This window comes from Barbus barbus, assembly GCF_936440315.1.
Source record: "Barbus barbus genome assembly, chromosome: 17".
In the NCBI taxonomy this organism is placed as follows: domain Eukaryota; kingdom Metazoa; phylum Chordata; class Actinopteri; order Cypriniformes; family Cyprinidae; genus Barbus; species Barbus barbus.
This window is the reverse complement of record NC_136745.1, coordinates 14,834,795-14,851,308: the sequence shown is the minus strand read 5'-3', so window position 1 is coordinate 14,851,308 and position 16,514 is coordinate 14,834,795. Positions and strand designations below refer to the sequence as shown.

Below are 16,514 nucleotides of genomic sequence, written 5' to 3'. Positions count from 1 at the left end.
AGTGTTCTTTTTTTTTCTCTCTCAGCATTGCCATTTTCATGAATATGCACAGTGGATTTTGCTCACTATAGCAGTTAAAGATTATACTTAAAGCAATAGTTCACCCAAAAATGAAAATAATCACTTGTCCACTCTTCGTTATAAACCTGTACGACTGATTTATTTAAAACAAATTTCTGTGAAACTTTAACCCTTTTTAGATCCCATTTTCAAAGATCCTATGAGATAAACAGTCAAAGGGAAATATGTTTAAGGTAGCTGAATTGTCATTTTAACACTTAGCATCTTTCCCAGCTTCATAAACTCAAATGCATGCTACACAATTTATCTAGGTCAGTTCATTAGCATTAGTTCACCTCTTTTTGCTGATGCATGTGATAAACATAACTAAGGTGCTTAAAAGGGCCTCTTTTTAACACTTCACTTGTTAACGCATTGTCATATTAGAAAAGCAGTGCACTTTAAAGAGAGCTCATTACTTTTCGAAACCACATGCATTATTAGCCGGCATACACGAGCAAAAGATTTTTCTTTCACTGATTCCTGTAAAAAGGAAAACCAAAAGTCCTCTGAGAACTAGTAAACGTGTATTTCTTTGTTTCAGTTGTCCTTTGAAGTAAATAAAATAAAAAAATAAAAAATCTTATTATAGAAATTAATAAGAAGTAATAATATAAAAAATAATAATAAGAAACTCCTTCTGCACAGAATCCAAAGTTTGTGACCAGGCAAAGTAATATCCCTTAAGTGCTTGCATGTACATTACTTAAGGAGTTGAAGTGAGGCTGAAGTTGAGGTAAGGTTATGCTACAGCATGTACTCAAGGGTTAGATGAGTTTCCTAAGAACACACTTCTCAGAAGTTGCTTATTTTTAATGGAGTGATGGGTAAATGCAGAATAAGTTTTTGGTCCAGCCTGATAAGGGACTTACTGGACACTGCACTTCTCCAAAAAAGAAAAAAAAGAAAAAGAAATTGCTGTCTTAGCGTATCCCTTCACTGCAAAGTGCCCCCTAAATCAACCGCATCGGCAGAACCACATGTGATCTGCATGGTGCAGGTGGAGTAAAAAATTATTTGAGGAAAGCAGGGAGGACTGTTGTTTGACATGTGCATCATGTATTCACATGCGTCTAGGTCAAGGCAGGCAGGCAGGCTGCATTTCCTGTTCAACTTGGATGAATTCAGCAGCTGAGCATGCACAAGTGATGCTTTCAAAGGGTCTCAAACAGGAGTCGAGCCTCTAATTGGTATGCTTAGCAGGTTTCATTTTAGCAGGGCTCTGTTCTGATTCACCACCGCTGTCCTCTCTCTGTCTCTTTTTCTCTCTCTCTTTTTCTCTCTCTCTTTTTCTCTCTCTTTTTTCTCTCTCTCTCTCTCTCTCTCTCTCTCTCTCTCTCTCTCTCTCTCTCTCTCTCTCGCTCTCTCTCTCTCCCTTTCTCCTCCTTGTTCTGCTGTTTGTCTGACTTCCTCTGTAGTAAGCTCTCTAGCTCTAGGGAAGAAAAGCAGCTCGGTGATTGATAAAAATTTGGGGCTTTATTAATGACTGCTGGAATAAGGGGTGGAATAGTAAAGCAGATGAGAGGTGGACACTCTGGCTTTCTGTGCTTGAATAAGGACACTCCTGTGCCCCTGCTGGATGATGAGCGAGAGGGAGAGGGAGAAGTTCTGCCCAGACATCCTGACTTCCCGCTGGGGAGTGATGATGTGCCCAGCTGGATAATCTTTACTACAAATCCCAGAATCCTTTGAGCCAGCTGGAGTGGAAACGGCGATCGCCAAAGCAGTCAGAGCTACACCGCTGAATATTCCAGCAGTGCTGCTGGATAAACATGCCAGATGTAGGGGTGAGAAGCCCTTAAAGGCAAGAAAATTCTTGCTTTCTATTGCTGTGAATGTAATCCTCTCCTCCAACCCTTTGCACAAATGCTTTTACAGTATCCTGCAGTTATAGAGTCAGCTAATACTGTAGGGAAAGTCGTGGCCTAATGGTTAGAGAGTCGGACTCGTAATCCAAAGGTTGTGAGTTTGTATCTCGGGTCCGGCAGGGATTGTTGATTGGGGGAGTGAATAACCAGCACCCTCTCCACTCTCAATACCACGACTGAGGTGCCCTTGAGCAAGGCACCGAACCCCCAACTGCTCCCCGGGCGCTGCAGCATAAATGGCTGCCCACTGCTCCGAGTGTGTGTTCACGGTGTGTGTGTGTGTGTGTTTGTGTGTTCACTGCTGTGTGTGTGCACGTTGGATGGGTTAAATGCAGAGCACGAATTCCGAGTATGGGTCACCATACTTGGCAGTATGTCACCTCACTTCACTAAAGTAGACGCAGAGCAGACTTTTTCCTTAGGCCTAGAAAGTGCCTTTTTAAAGCACATTATAGCAGGAAGTATGCACCTAAAAATGAAAATTTGTCATTTACTATTTTTTTTTTTTAATTGTCAGTGCATTTAAATGTATGTGTTTTTAATTTTTGCATGTTAATGGACATTTATTAATATACACGATTATGCGCACAATTTGAAAACGGTTTTACATTGAGATTTACATGCTACTACGGAAATCTAACACACTTTACCTTTTAACAAGCAAAACTTCAGGGAAATGCTGTGATCAAATGGCAGCTAATTCTCACGCTGTCTTGAAAGACATCACTCTCTTCCTGTTTCTCACCAGTTCTTTCTTGGTATCCCACTTTCTTTTTGCCCACTTGTCTCCCATCTTCCTTTGTCTCCCTGTCGCTCTGTCTTGTTTCTCACAGCCTGTGCCTGTTTATCTGCCCTTCTCTCTCAGTGGGGTGTATAGACAGAATGATGATTATTAAAGTATGGTGAAGATGGCCTGACTCAGACTCTGTATCTCCAGTTGAATCTCCCACAGGCACATCTCTGCAAGTTTGGCTTTATATTCCACTCTTGTATTTTGAGTTGCTGGCCTCAAACATTAAAATGGATGGTTTAAATATGGTTGCCTGTTCATCATACATAAAATCAGCACGGTCACTCTTGTTTAATCTTCCACAGTCTTTTTAATTGAGGTACCGTATTGACCTGAATATAAGACGAGATATATAAGACCTATTTTAATTTTTTTGAAAGTATGGTAAATACTGGTAAAATGTACCAACAATCACATTTGAAAATGTACACTTTTAGATATACCATAAAAATAACAGGTAGCCCATCTGAATTCTAGGCCCATAGAATGTAGTAGGGATGTAACGATTATTGGTTTGACGATAAATCATGATAAAATTCTCCACGGTTAGTATTAGTTTCATTTTTGAATTATCATTAAAACGGTATTCGATTACCACGATTTGAACATCTCACGATAAATAAATACTGTCCAGCATAAAGCACAGTTTTAAGTACCAGTCTCACGAGCGCACGGCAGCAGAGTAGTTTGTTTTGAGTGAAAATAGGGTGGAAAAGCTGGGAGGTTTTAAAAGAGTGCTGAGGGAATTATGCAAATTAATCTATGAATGAATTATTTATATGAATGTACCTCTGAAGGTTCTGATTGTCTTCAGAAACGATTCGATGGTATTTTGTTTTCATCTTCGCTCCATGTAATACCCAAAAGAAGTGTTCTTAATCGCAATACTGCTTTGTTCGCAGAGGTTACTGGAAACCGCTGTATTCAGCTTTTCTAAACGGGGCTCGCAAAATTTCAAAATCCCCGGTAGCCCTTCGGGCAGATACTCTTCGGATTTTGGTAGCCCGAAAGTTAATTTAACTAGCCCAAATAAAATAAAGACCATAAATGTCAATCAAAAACATTTTTAATACACACATATCAACGAATATCAAGGAAAGAGTTTTATTTTACTATTTACAAGGTATCTGCAGAATTCTTAATCTATTTAAGGCAATTTGAAAAATTATTTCTTATACCATTTAACGCATTTAAAACTGTCTAAGGCCTTAAAAACTCTTGAGTTTAGTTGTATCAAATTTAAGGACCCGTGGGAGCAATGTTCCCTCATTTTTTTTCTTGCTGAACAAAACTTTTCTCTATCGGGCGGACATTTCGGGCACCGGAGCAAAAGCATTCTTTATACCAGACCTGTACAGCATGCTCACAAAAACGTGTGTAACTTTTAACTTTAATGTGCTATTTCTATTCGATTGGACCCTTGATGTAACTAAATACATTTTAACATAACTAACATTTTTACTGTACAATACACTGCAGTTCAAAAGTTTGGATCAATAGTTTTTTAATGGTTTCTTATGTTCATCAAGGCTGTATCTATTTGATTAAAAAATACTGAATATTATTTCACAAAATAATATTGTGAAATATTATTGCAATTTCAAATAAATATTTTCTATTTTAATATACTTTAAAATGTAATTAATTCCTGTGAAGTAAAGCAGTATTTTCAGAGTCACATGATCCTTTAGAAATCATTCTAATATGCTGATTTTTAATCAATGTTGGAAACAGTTGTACTGCTTTTTTTTATATTTTTTTTTATATATACTGTATTTTTTGGGACCTGTGATTTATTTATTTATTTATTTATTTATTTATTTATTTATATATATATATATAAGTTAAAAAGAACAGAGATTTTGTTCTAAATTGTTCTATTTTGAATAAATGCTGTTCTTTAACTTTTTATCAATGAACCCCAAAAAGGATCACAGGTTCCTAAATAAAAAATAAAAAGCAAAAAATTAAGCAGCACAACGGTTTCCAACGCTGAAAATAAATCAGCATATTAGAATGATTTCTGAAGGACCATCCATTGAAGACTGGAGTAATGATGCTGAAAATTCAGCTTTGAATCACAGAAATAAATTGTATTTTATTAAAATAGATATATTAAAATAGAAAAATATATGGTGGTGTTGGAGGAGACCCCCTATATGATTGTAAAGCACTTTGGGTGTATAACAATACACATTAAAGTGCTATATAAATGCCTCCATTAATTAATTCATTCATTCATTCAAAAACATTATTTTAAATTGTAATATTTCACAATATTACAATTTTTCTGTATTTTTGATCAAATAAATGCAGGCTTGACGAGCATAAGACACTTTCATTATGCTACATAATAATCAAAAATGGTAATAAAGTCCTTTCACGTCACCATTTCACCAGCCTACACTTCACATAATAGGCCTGTAGGTGGCACTTGGGCTTCATTAACTTTGAGAGTTTCATGAATAATAAACTGTGTAGGCAGGGCTCTGAACCGGTTCAAGGAACGAAAACAAAAACCATAGATGAACGAAATTTTGACTGGAACAGAACCGGAAACAGCAACTAAATCAAATTTTATAGTTCTGAACAATCAAATTTGAAATGGCCATTAACCGGTTAATAACGTTATTTTATCGTTCCATTTTAATATTTGAAATTTGCTGTCAACCAATCAGGAATTCAAGTAGTACAGACTATGCAAATGTGACGCTGATGCATCCAACGCAGGGCTCCAAACTGCGACTAAAATGGTCGCATTTGCGACCAAAAATATTAATTTGCGAGTGAAGTTTTTGCTGAGGTCGCCACTGGCGACTATATATAATTTGCATGAAAGGACTTTTTTCCCGATTGTTTTGCGCTCACATCTTTTGTTATGTTCACGTATTAAACTTGCATAAGACGATGCGCATCAAAGTTTTACTGAAAAGAGTTTCAAACAGTCCTCGTCTCTGCCGCACACAGTCTGCTGAACGCAGTGAGAGAGACCTGAAAGGGCCTGTTTACACCTGGTCACTTCATGCATTTTCTCTGATCGGATATCTATATGATTTGTTAAAACGTTTCCCCATTTACACTTGGCCACATAAATGTGTCTTCGCAAAACGGATATAAATCCGTTCTTCAATTCCCGCTTCATATGCAAATATAACGGAGTTCACGTCAATGAAAGCAACGGATAATTTTATTAATTATCAGCTAATTTCAATATCAAGAGAGCGCGCGGCATCAGCACTGGAAAGATAGGCTAGTCTGGCTACTTTTAATGAAGAAGATTGTGTGTTGAGCGTCTGCGACTTACTTTCAGGTTCATTCAGTTTACGCGTGCTTGCTGAAGAAATACTCCGCTACTCATCCGCGGTGATGCTTGTTGCATTGCGCTGTCATATCTGACTATAACATGCCATATAGCCTATAAAACGCTCTCACACGTCTATTATTTTAATATTATGGGAGGAGTAAAATGACCATATGTGGTTTCAACAACCAGATGCATTTACACTTGTCCGGTCGATCTTCTTATCGAGATCTTAGTCTATATGCTGTGTTCTGTTAATGCATGGACTTCCTGTTATTTGAAGCGCACTTGACATCCAGTAATCGCAAAAAGCTTTGTGCTGTCTTACTTTTTAATAAACAAAGTATCGGCTTTAAAATGATGCGGTGTGGGTGCTCTTTAATGCGGACCACAAGCGCACACTTTCGGTAATATAAACACCAGTACCCCGCGTCCACACGGTCCGTGTATGCGTCCGGATCGCGCGAGCGGAGAGTATCGCACTTAATGCTCAGGCGCGATCTCTTTAGCACCTCAGTTAAAGCAGCAAGTGAACCCATTATATATTTCGATTTACTACTATAGTATGAAATGAACATGATCAAAAGGTAGGCAATAAGAGAGCCTATAGTACAACTTACTGAAATGTTTTATGTAAAAGCTCATTCAGTGTTTCAAACTGAGGAAATGTATAAAGCTTGTAAACATTGCATTGTAATACATTTACCTCAGAATAACCACTCAGTGTCCATAAACTCATCAATCAGCTAGAAAAATAACTATAAAGAGGAGCGTTTTGCTATATTTATGCGCTGTTGCATATTAATATTTTTACTTATTCTGTTGTACATGATTCAACTCCTCCTATAAAATTGCATTTTACTAATGAAGAAAAACAGACTGAATGTGTGAAAGACGTGACAACATTTATAGGATGCACTGCACTCAGTTGCCAAGTGATGCTTATGGTCCATGATATTGGTACAGATTCTGTGTAACGATCAATTCTTTGTGACTGTATATTTCAAGTTGTAAAAGACATTTAATTCACACTTTAAGTGAACCTTAGTCCCTCGGTCGACCTGATCATCTACAAGATGGATTAAAATGCTGATAAAGCCTAGAAAAGATAAGACAAACACATGACAAAATGATTGAAATGTTAAAATAGGGGGGAAAAATAAAATGATAATAATAAAATAAACCACTTTTATTCTGTGGCACCTAAAAAAATAAGTTGGCGCCTAAGTTTTTCTTTTATAGGAGCCAATGGCGCCTTGATTTTTTTTGTCTGGAGCCCTGCAACGAGTTAAATGCCAGCCCGCGCTCAGCTGTGAACTCTTCATAGATAAAACGCAATTTTATACAATGTTTTTTAACAATGCAGGAAACATGTTTAAATATCTTTTTTAAAAAAATACTGTAATGTCTTTAAAGCATTAATAGATTTTTTTTTTATTTTGTTTAGTAGCCTACATTTAGGAAAATCTAGAAAAGATGATGCTGTATTGGCTGTGACTAGAGCAGCGGGTTAAGATACCATCTCTTCCTGTTTTTTTCTTTCTTTTTGTGTAAAGAAAATACTGTACATTTATTATTATTTTTTATCATTATTATTATAGGCAAAGACAATAAAAAAAAAAAACTTTATTAACAGTTATTTTTTCTACTCGAACCGGTTTCGGAACTGTAATAATACAGAGGAACGCAGGAACAGAAACGTTAAAATATCGATTCTGCTCTGAGTGGACCGATTGACTTTTTTTTTTCTTTTTTCTTTCGTTTTCAAGCCCTGGGTGTAGGATATCATACATTTATATAAGTGAAATTGATGGCCTACTGATTACCATTATTGCGAAAACCTTTTGTTTTATGCAGGGCTTTTGCTCCACAAATAAGCTTATCTGTTCCATGTCATTTTCTACCGATTTATGAATAAGAATGGAAAATGACTGCTCCACTTCACATTATTATCCAATGAAATTTTAACTTGAGCCATATCATGATTGGTTGGTGTATTATACATGACAAACATAATTGAATTATGTAGACTAATATTCTAATTTTCTAAAATATATAATATATGGATTTTTAATTAAATCGACACACTAGCTTTGATTATTGATGGGGAAAAAAGAGTTTCCTTCTGTCGACCCACTCACTGAAAGAACCATAGGCTATATGGTTCCTGAACAGACTGTGGAATATCAGTCAGTCAAGCAAAACACACGCAACCCATAGCAACGCCTCATATTTATTAGATATGTGAAAATACAGGAATTTTCAGACTTTTCAGCGATTAGTTACGGTTTTGTTCACATTGTCATGTTAATTAGAATTCAAATGCATTGTTTTATTGACCACAATATCGTTGATATTTGTCTGAGAGGGGCACTTTTGAATAATTTTGAAAAAAGGGCAGGGCCTCGAGCCCCCAAAGCTCCTGCCCCTGAGGAACTCTCTGCACGCCCCTGATCAGATGCCACAGAATACGCGCTATTTTACGGATTTAAAGTAAAAGAGTAAAGAAATGTAAGGTAATGTAGTAAACAGGGTTGAGAGGGTTACTTTTCAAATGTATTCCGTTAGTTACAAATTACTTCATCAAAATATATTCAGTAACATAATCAAAGAACCACAATATGAAAGTAATGTAATCGGATTACTTTTGGATTCCTTTAAGTTACATATGTAAATAGTAAAAAAAAAAAAAAACAATGTCCAAGTTGGAAGACCATCTCGGTTTAATTTCTCTTTCATACAGGCATCATTTTGTCATGGGAACTTCGCATTTTCTAGGTTTTCTTGCACCATTTTTATACATTATGGCTAACTAAGCACTATTTTAACTTGGCTGAATACTGAGGTCTTTAATTACGTGCACCAGAATTTTACATAAATTGTAATTGGTACATTTTGCGTGGCAGAATTATGCATATGACATCTATGAGTGTCTTTCCAGCCCTAAGCAACTTAAGTATGCATCTGCAGTCTTGATGTAGTTTAAAATAATGGAAATTTGACATTTTCCCAAATGCTTTATGGCATTTGGGGCAGAGTTATTGAGATGAAGGCACTGTTGGATAGCTGGCTTGGTGTAATTATGTGCAGGCACCCTCAAGTCCTGCTTGTTCAGAGCAACAATGTTGGGCCAGACTCTTTGATCATTATAACTGTGAAGAAACTATTGTTACCTTGGAGACTGGTGAAACATCGTGAGGTATTGATATTGAATGGCCAAACTATGGGGAAAAATAAGTACTGTGCTTTTTACTGCACCAACGACTGGTAAATGGAGCTAGTGATGAATTCAGTTGTTTGGCAGCACTGCAGTGCGGGCTTTTTATTTTACACACACAGGAATGAGCAGGATCGTTGACTAGTCAACTAATTGATTAGTGAGCAGGACTAATTTCTTTTTTTATTCCGTGTTGCATCCGAGGTGCTTTGAAGGGAATGAAAGATGCAAATTCAACATCTTTAACGTGCTGACAGTGTGTTGTGCTTTTTGCATGCTAAAAAGTTTTGCAGTAACTGTCAACACGCTAAATCCCAAGACATTGTCTTCAGATTTACCCACTGCAACTGCATCCATCAAATGAGCACTCCAACAATGTTTGAAGAAAATTGCTAGTTTTTGTGCCATGAAATTAGGCCACTTAATTATATAGGGTGCCATTAACAGCTCTGTCTTGGTGTTTATGCTCTTTACCACGTAGCATCAAATTTTCACCCTGAATACATATCTGTGCAAAAACCTAAATTAGTAAATGTTGTAGTTGAGAATTAGTAATAAGCTAGCTGTTGATGCGAGATCAACTTTTGGGTGAGAAATTTAGAAACTGTGACTCTGGAACCGTGGTTGGGTTTATACCTCAAAAATATTCCTTAAGAGCAAGCACATAGAGAGCTGTTTTCTTCTGATGGATGCAGATGGTTTTTTTTCTTTTCCTTATGGTAAAATAAGGACAGTTTGGCAGTGAGCCCTCGGTGGGCCCGATCACCTGCCACGATGGGGAACCGAGTGAATTTGACTAGCACATGCAGCTGGACAGGTGGCTGTGGAGCGTTAGGGTATCTGCAGGCAACAGTCAAAGATCCTTAAAACAGCCAGCGTGTTGAACGTGCTTTTCACTTTAGATATCAGTCGAAGTATTTCTGTACAGACGCTTGTCTGACTCACCATCCGTCTCAACGTGGTTTCTTGTCAGGTTTATTAAATGGTGCATCTGTATCATTAGGCCCACACAGAGTCTACGCCTCAAAGCGCCATGAATGAATCTGAACGCCCATCTTTCACACCCTTCCACATGTCCCTGCTCCTCGCATGTCCGTTTTTGAAATATTCTGGCTAATGTTTTCATTTGCCAGTAACTCTTATAGTAGGACTTTCTGCTCCATTTAACACATTTTAACATGTTTAAATGTTACATAGATTTTTCCCCATAATCAGTGTGGAAAAAATAGTTTGACCGAAAGTAACTGCTGTCTCTTTCTCGCTCTCTCTCTCTGTAGTGTCCAGATTCAGCGTGCAAGCAGGATCTGTTGGCCTATCTGCAGCGTATCGCCCTGTACTGTCACCAGCTCAATATCTGCAGTAAAGTCAAAGCAGAGGTGCAGAATCTGGGCGGAGAGCTTGTGGTGTCTGGGGTAAGTACTCATTTACTGAGAGGAAGAAAAGGACAGACAGACTTGTGCCTCTGTGGCGAAAAACCTAATTATCTGAAGCAAAATAAAATTACTGTTATTTTCACCCATCCATACCTCCATGACAAGAACAACTCATGCTGCTAAGCTAATTTATTTTCCTGTTTTTGTTTTACAGCTCAATAGTATTTCTAGCTTGACTATTCCCAGCCTTTATTTTAAAGTTGCTATTTGTTTAATTTGTTTGTTAACCTTAAATACTTTGTTGCACATATAAGGGTTTGTATTTAGATGATCTCTGAATTTATTTGTATTGTCAAAATCTTAAGTCCAGTAAAAGCAAATGTTGTTTTTGAAGTGTTTTACCTGCAGAGATGTCCTTTAATTTACAACCAGGGTTAAATAAAGGGTTTCTGCAGTTTTTGAAAACCTGAAAAATGTAACATTGTGGAAATTGATCAAATCTTTCAAAATTCTGTTATGAATATACATTATAAAGATGAAAATATTTAAGTGTAGAAGATTTGAGTAGAACATACCTGCGACTAGAAAATTTAAGATATTTTTAGGTTATTAATTATAATCATTTAAATTTATTTTTTCAGAAGATTAGTGTCTGACATACAAGCTGAAATCTGTCTGTCATTTCCATCAGATTCTGTAAAAGAGAAATCCATATCCAATAATCATAAATGGCTAAAAGTGTCATGGAAATGCTAATTCACCATTTCGAAAGTGTGGGAACTCCTCTAAAGGTCTTTTCAATTTCTTCTCAACTTTCAGGTGGATAGTGCTATGTCTCTGATTCAGGCGGCCAAGAATCTGATGAATTCTGTGGTGTCCACCGTGAAGGCTTCCTACGTGGCCTCCACCAAGTACCAGAAGTCTCAAGGAATGCAAAACCTCAACATGCCCGCCATCTCCTGGAGGATGAAAGCTCCTGAGAAAAAGCCGCTGGTCAAACGAGAGAAGCAAGATGACGGTCAGACCAACAAAGTGAAGCGGTCCTCTCAAAAGAAGCACATCAACCCTGTGCAGGCCCTGAGCGAGTTCAAAGCAATGGATAGTATTTAAGCGGCCTTTACCGCATTTCAGTAGATTATGCTTCAGAAGTAGATTGAGCCTTAAAATCAGTCAGATTTAGCGAGTACACAGTTAAACGCATTCCTGTACCTTAGTCACCAATATGCCAATATTTTTTCCATAAGCAGTGGCTATGCTGAGTGCACGAAGGTCTATATAGCAAAAGTTATATTTTAACACATGAATGCATTAATCTGCTCAATCTTTACACAAGATTTCTTCCTGAGGACAGGTAGGGGCATACATTAAATTTCGGGCATTCCCTCACAGTTTATATGTACGTTTCCCCCTTTTCTAGATGATTGTGTATTTTTAAAAACATTTAAGTGTATTTTACGAGAAGACTTTTATATATTTCACACTAAGGGCTTTGATATTGCCCATTACTGTCTGATTTTTGTTTTTCCTTCCATTTTTTCATGCCTATGCAAACTCACTGTAACACTTGCGATACTTGTTTTGGTATGAAACTATAAAGAAAAACAGGCTTTGATTTAGTGTCAGTCTCAAGACCAAAATCTTTGTATTTTGCTGTGCCTAATAAACTTTTTGATAACACTTGTTTTATCCTTTGATTAACTGTAAAATAGACTAAGTTTGGTGAATATTAATTCTTTATATCTTCAAGAGAAATTATGCTGCATGGAAAATAGTGCATTGATGTGAAACGCTATAAACGAAGCCAAACTAGTTGCTTGTCGCAGTCACTAGAGTTGCCTAAAAGGAGAACAATCTCAATAATGCCCTCCGTAATCTCAAGGAGCAGCGGGGCAAAGCTAAATGCGAATGAGAGGCTGAGAGCGAGCGAGTTCAATCTTCAGCCCTGTATTTAAATTCAGAAGACTGGCCTTAGGCCTCTCTTCTCCTCCTCCTTCCCATCCTCCCACCCCTCCATGACTCAGACACTGATTAAATGAATCAACACACCTCTTATTCGGAGGAGTGGAGAACTCTTGGGTTAAATGGGTGTGGATGGACTGGGCCAGTTGTGCGTGATCCACTGAGCACCACCAACGATAAATGGGATCAAGCCCCGAAGGAGCTTCCAAATCACAGCGATCGATATTCCTCATAAGGCCTTGTTAGTTAATGAGTTCATCATTATCAGCTGATCTTTTGAGAATATATTTGGGTAGGAAAACATCTCTCAGTGCTGCTGCGTTTGTTAATTAGGTTTCGCTTGCAATATATTGATTGTGAAAGTGCAGGATGATGCTTGATTCATTGCGCAAAGCGAACAACCTCAAATGGAGTTGCTCAAAGATTTGAATGGTCAACAGGGAAAAAGCTTTTCACATTAGTCAGAGCAGTGGGTGGTAAAGTGTTGCTTCTTGAGCGGCGTTCTAGTCATGCATACACATTTCTATTACGCATGCATGTGTGATGACTTCTTTGAAGTAGCCTGACGCCACTTCCAGCCTGATCCCGGCAGAAGCGCATTTACTTGTTTCTGCATTTATAAACAACTGTGTTGGGTCACCGGAGGTTACGTGACAGATGGTTTGAGAGATGCTTTTGATTCAGTTTGCGTTTATTGCAACTTAATTGGATGTCAGATGTTGCTGTGGATTTAGTAATGCTTTGGGATTTAGTTGAATTTTTTTTCGTTCTGTCTTTCATTTCTGGAAATGACTGTAGATGAACCGTAGTTTGCTACAGGAGTGTTATTTTATGTTATGTAATGCTTTGGGAGTTCACTGCTGATTGCTGTTTTACACATTTGCATTCTTGATTAAAAATAAAAAAAATAAAATGAAAACACCTACACGCATTGTCATTTTTAACCAAATTTGTGGAGGTGTGAGAAAAAGCGAGGTCAGTTTGACATCAAGAGGGAATACACCAAATTGGATTTCCAGTAGCACAAAAGAACCCTCCTCTCTGAAAGTCGCATTGGTCAATGCGTGATTGTTAAAATTCATGGCGGCACAAAAATATGCAACCTTATTTCCTTTGCAACACACTGTTTTAAGCTTTTAAAAGAAGAAAAAAAATAGATTTTAAAAATCTATTTTTTTTTTTAAATATGGAAGTGTTTATTGAATCTCTTTTTGTGAGTATAATGATTTTATGGCTCATGTAGTACAAGGAGAAATGTGGGCAAAACACCTAAAAATAAAGTTTAATTCAGAGGCCCAAACTGAGCAAAAATATGTAATTTGCTGCAGTTTCAAGAAATGTATAGCTTGAAATATTACTAACAAAATGTATTTCAGGATATTTTTCAGATTTAATACAGGCTTTATAGGGTTAATGCACAACATTTAGACTTTACAGTAATGTTCGAGTTGTTGAATGCATTATGTATCATGAACTAACAAAAACAACACTTTTACAGCATTTATGAATCTACCTAGGCTAATATACTGTAAAATTTCAAGTTAAGTAACTTTATTCACAGAGCATTAATGAGCAATAGCGTTTTTAATTTTTTTTTAACCTAGATTAATGCTAAAAAAATAAATCTTGTTTATTGTTTGTGATACCTAATGAATTCATTAATATAATGAATTTAACCTTTTTTGTATAAAGTGTTACTGGAACACTTTCAATAAAGCTGCTTTGAAATGATTTGCAAGCTGAATCCATGGATCCTATATATAAATGTTAAATTAATATATTTATTAAAACTATAAATATAAAAAAATTACACCATCGGTGGATTTGCAGCATTCTGACTTTGCACAGATTTAGTGTATATGTCTTTAGGCAAACTGATTCCCTTCTGCGAAATGGCCAAATGAGCTTACTGCGATAATGTAGTGAAAAAGCTTCATATTTTTAATATAACTCGAGCCTACGCTTATACAGTATGTTAAATCTTTGATTAATGACATCTGTTATCACACCTGAAGGTGGTCTATATCAAAAGCCTCTATGGCGCTTTTTAAGTACGCCCATTTGCATTCTCTTGCCATTGTTTATAATACGCTGTCAGCCATCCAGCTAGTCACAGGTTATCAAACACTTCCCGAATAAAAGTCTGAAGAATATTACATCATAACTGACATGACTCCGAGACCCGCAAGTGAGAAATACTTATTTTCTCAGAGCGATTATTCAAATCAAACTGCTCCCTGTTGTCGAAGGCCATCAAGCGTTGCCTTGCACCATATTTTACATGGAATGTCTTGTTATGCCACATACGTTCAAAATTATCTTGTTTTGTTTAGCTAACAAATCTGCTTTACATTCACACAGCTCATTTATAATGACATGTTTCTGAAATTTCATTCTTGTGAGGAAAAGTATTGAGTGTCAAAGCTCTTCTCAGCCATGTAATACACCTTTTCCTCAACACAGAGATTTTCAGATATGGAGTGATGTCCTCTCGCCCTCCGTTTCTCTCTCACATTACTCATACTGTCTGCGGTTGACCTTTCCCTCCAGACATTACAGTTCTCCAAATAGAAAATGTACTACAGTGAGGGAGGAAGAGTGGACAAGCTCTGTACAAGTTCACCGCTGAGACAAAGTGCTTTGAAACGGAGTCTCGCTGCTAAAGCAGAGCATAAAACCTTGAGTTGAGGATGAACTCGGTGTCTTGAAGACATCTTTTAGGGAAGCTCAACTGTGTGAATTAATCACGAGTAAGATTGAATAATTTGTTGTTTGTCGCAAGATGTAACTGCTAATTGCTTGAGAAGCACAAAATAAACTTAAGGAAGTTGATTTCCGATGTTCCATTGTTTGGTTTTCTCACGGGTTCTTAACACCTTCCTCTTCTCTCCGCATTTTAGCAGCCCACATGCTCGCATTCTGTCAGGCTTCAGCTGTCAGCTTTTGTTTGGAGTATTTGATTCGAGATTCATTATAATTGCTGCATCTGTCAAGGATGTGCAGCGGGTTTGACCCTACCTCCTGATTTCCCTTCAGTCCTTCAAACAATGGGCACCCTCAGATGTCGTCTCCTGTTGTTGGAAGGTCATCTGGGTGTTTCACGCATGCTGTTTGATGCCAAAAAACCTCTCCAGTTTTAACAGGGGTGCATCATTTGGAAATCTAGCAAAGGTCAACTTTACCTGCTGCTGGTTTTTTGACAAGCAAGTTTTTTTTTTGTTTGGCATGAGAGCTTATTTTTAACTCTCTTTGGACTGCCGTTCTTGGACAATGCCAAACAGTCTGATTGCTTAGAAGGGGAAAAAAATAGATTTTTGGGCAAATTTCAGTTTTAAACATAATGTGTATCACCTTGCCTCAAATTTTTATTTTCTCTCCCAGGATCCGTCAGTCAACCCGATCGCATCTGAAATTGGCATGACATGATTGGTTGAAATGTGATCAATCAAACAACGTGTTTTTTGACAGTTCAATCAGTTGTGATAGTATTCTCACGGCTTCCTGTTATGCTACAACAAATGATTCCGAGGCTCGACGCGTATGAAAAGAAATGTCTTAGAGGTATTACCCTTCAGCTGGCTGTGAGAAGACAGGCAGCAAATTTAAATCCAGTCGCTCACACCTGAATCTCTGGCCATTAAATGGACGGCTGAGAGATTTTGTTGGATAGTTGTGCTTAGTAACATCCATCCCTTAAACAACAATACTGTCTTTCCACACAGAAAGACTCCCCTCCTGAACATTGGACATTGCTAACAGGGCAAGGCGATTTTAATTGGCACCATGTAACCCAAAAATGGTTTCTTCAGTGGAGAACAAAAGGGAAACATTCCTTTTATTGCAATTACAATGAACTTCCAAGCTTCAAAAAGCAGAATACAAGTGGTCCATTGCATGTCTGAAGTCAAACGATAACTTTGTGCAAAGACTTGTGAGGCTTATAGTC

At 37.3% G+C, this 16,514-nt stretch overlaps 1 protein-coding gene across 1 annotated transcript in view; it reads left to right on the top strand.

Moving 5' to 3' along the window:
- The window catches only part of LOC306883581 (catenin alpha-1-like), a 104,288-nt gene extending 92,002 nt beyond the window's left edge, over nucleotides 1–12,286 (top strand). The window contains exons 17-18 of the mRNA XM_079438951.1: nucleotides 10,514–10,648; nucleotides 11,429–12,286. Of these exons, the coding sequence (XP_079295077.1) occupies nucleotides 10,514–10,648; nucleotides 11,429–11,719 (426 nt within the window). The 3' untranslated portion in view covers nucleotides 11,720–12,286. The remainder of the gene's footprint in view (nucleotides 1–10,513; nucleotides 10,649–11,428) is intronic.
- Nucleotides 12,287–16,514: the final 4,228 nt, after the last annotated feature.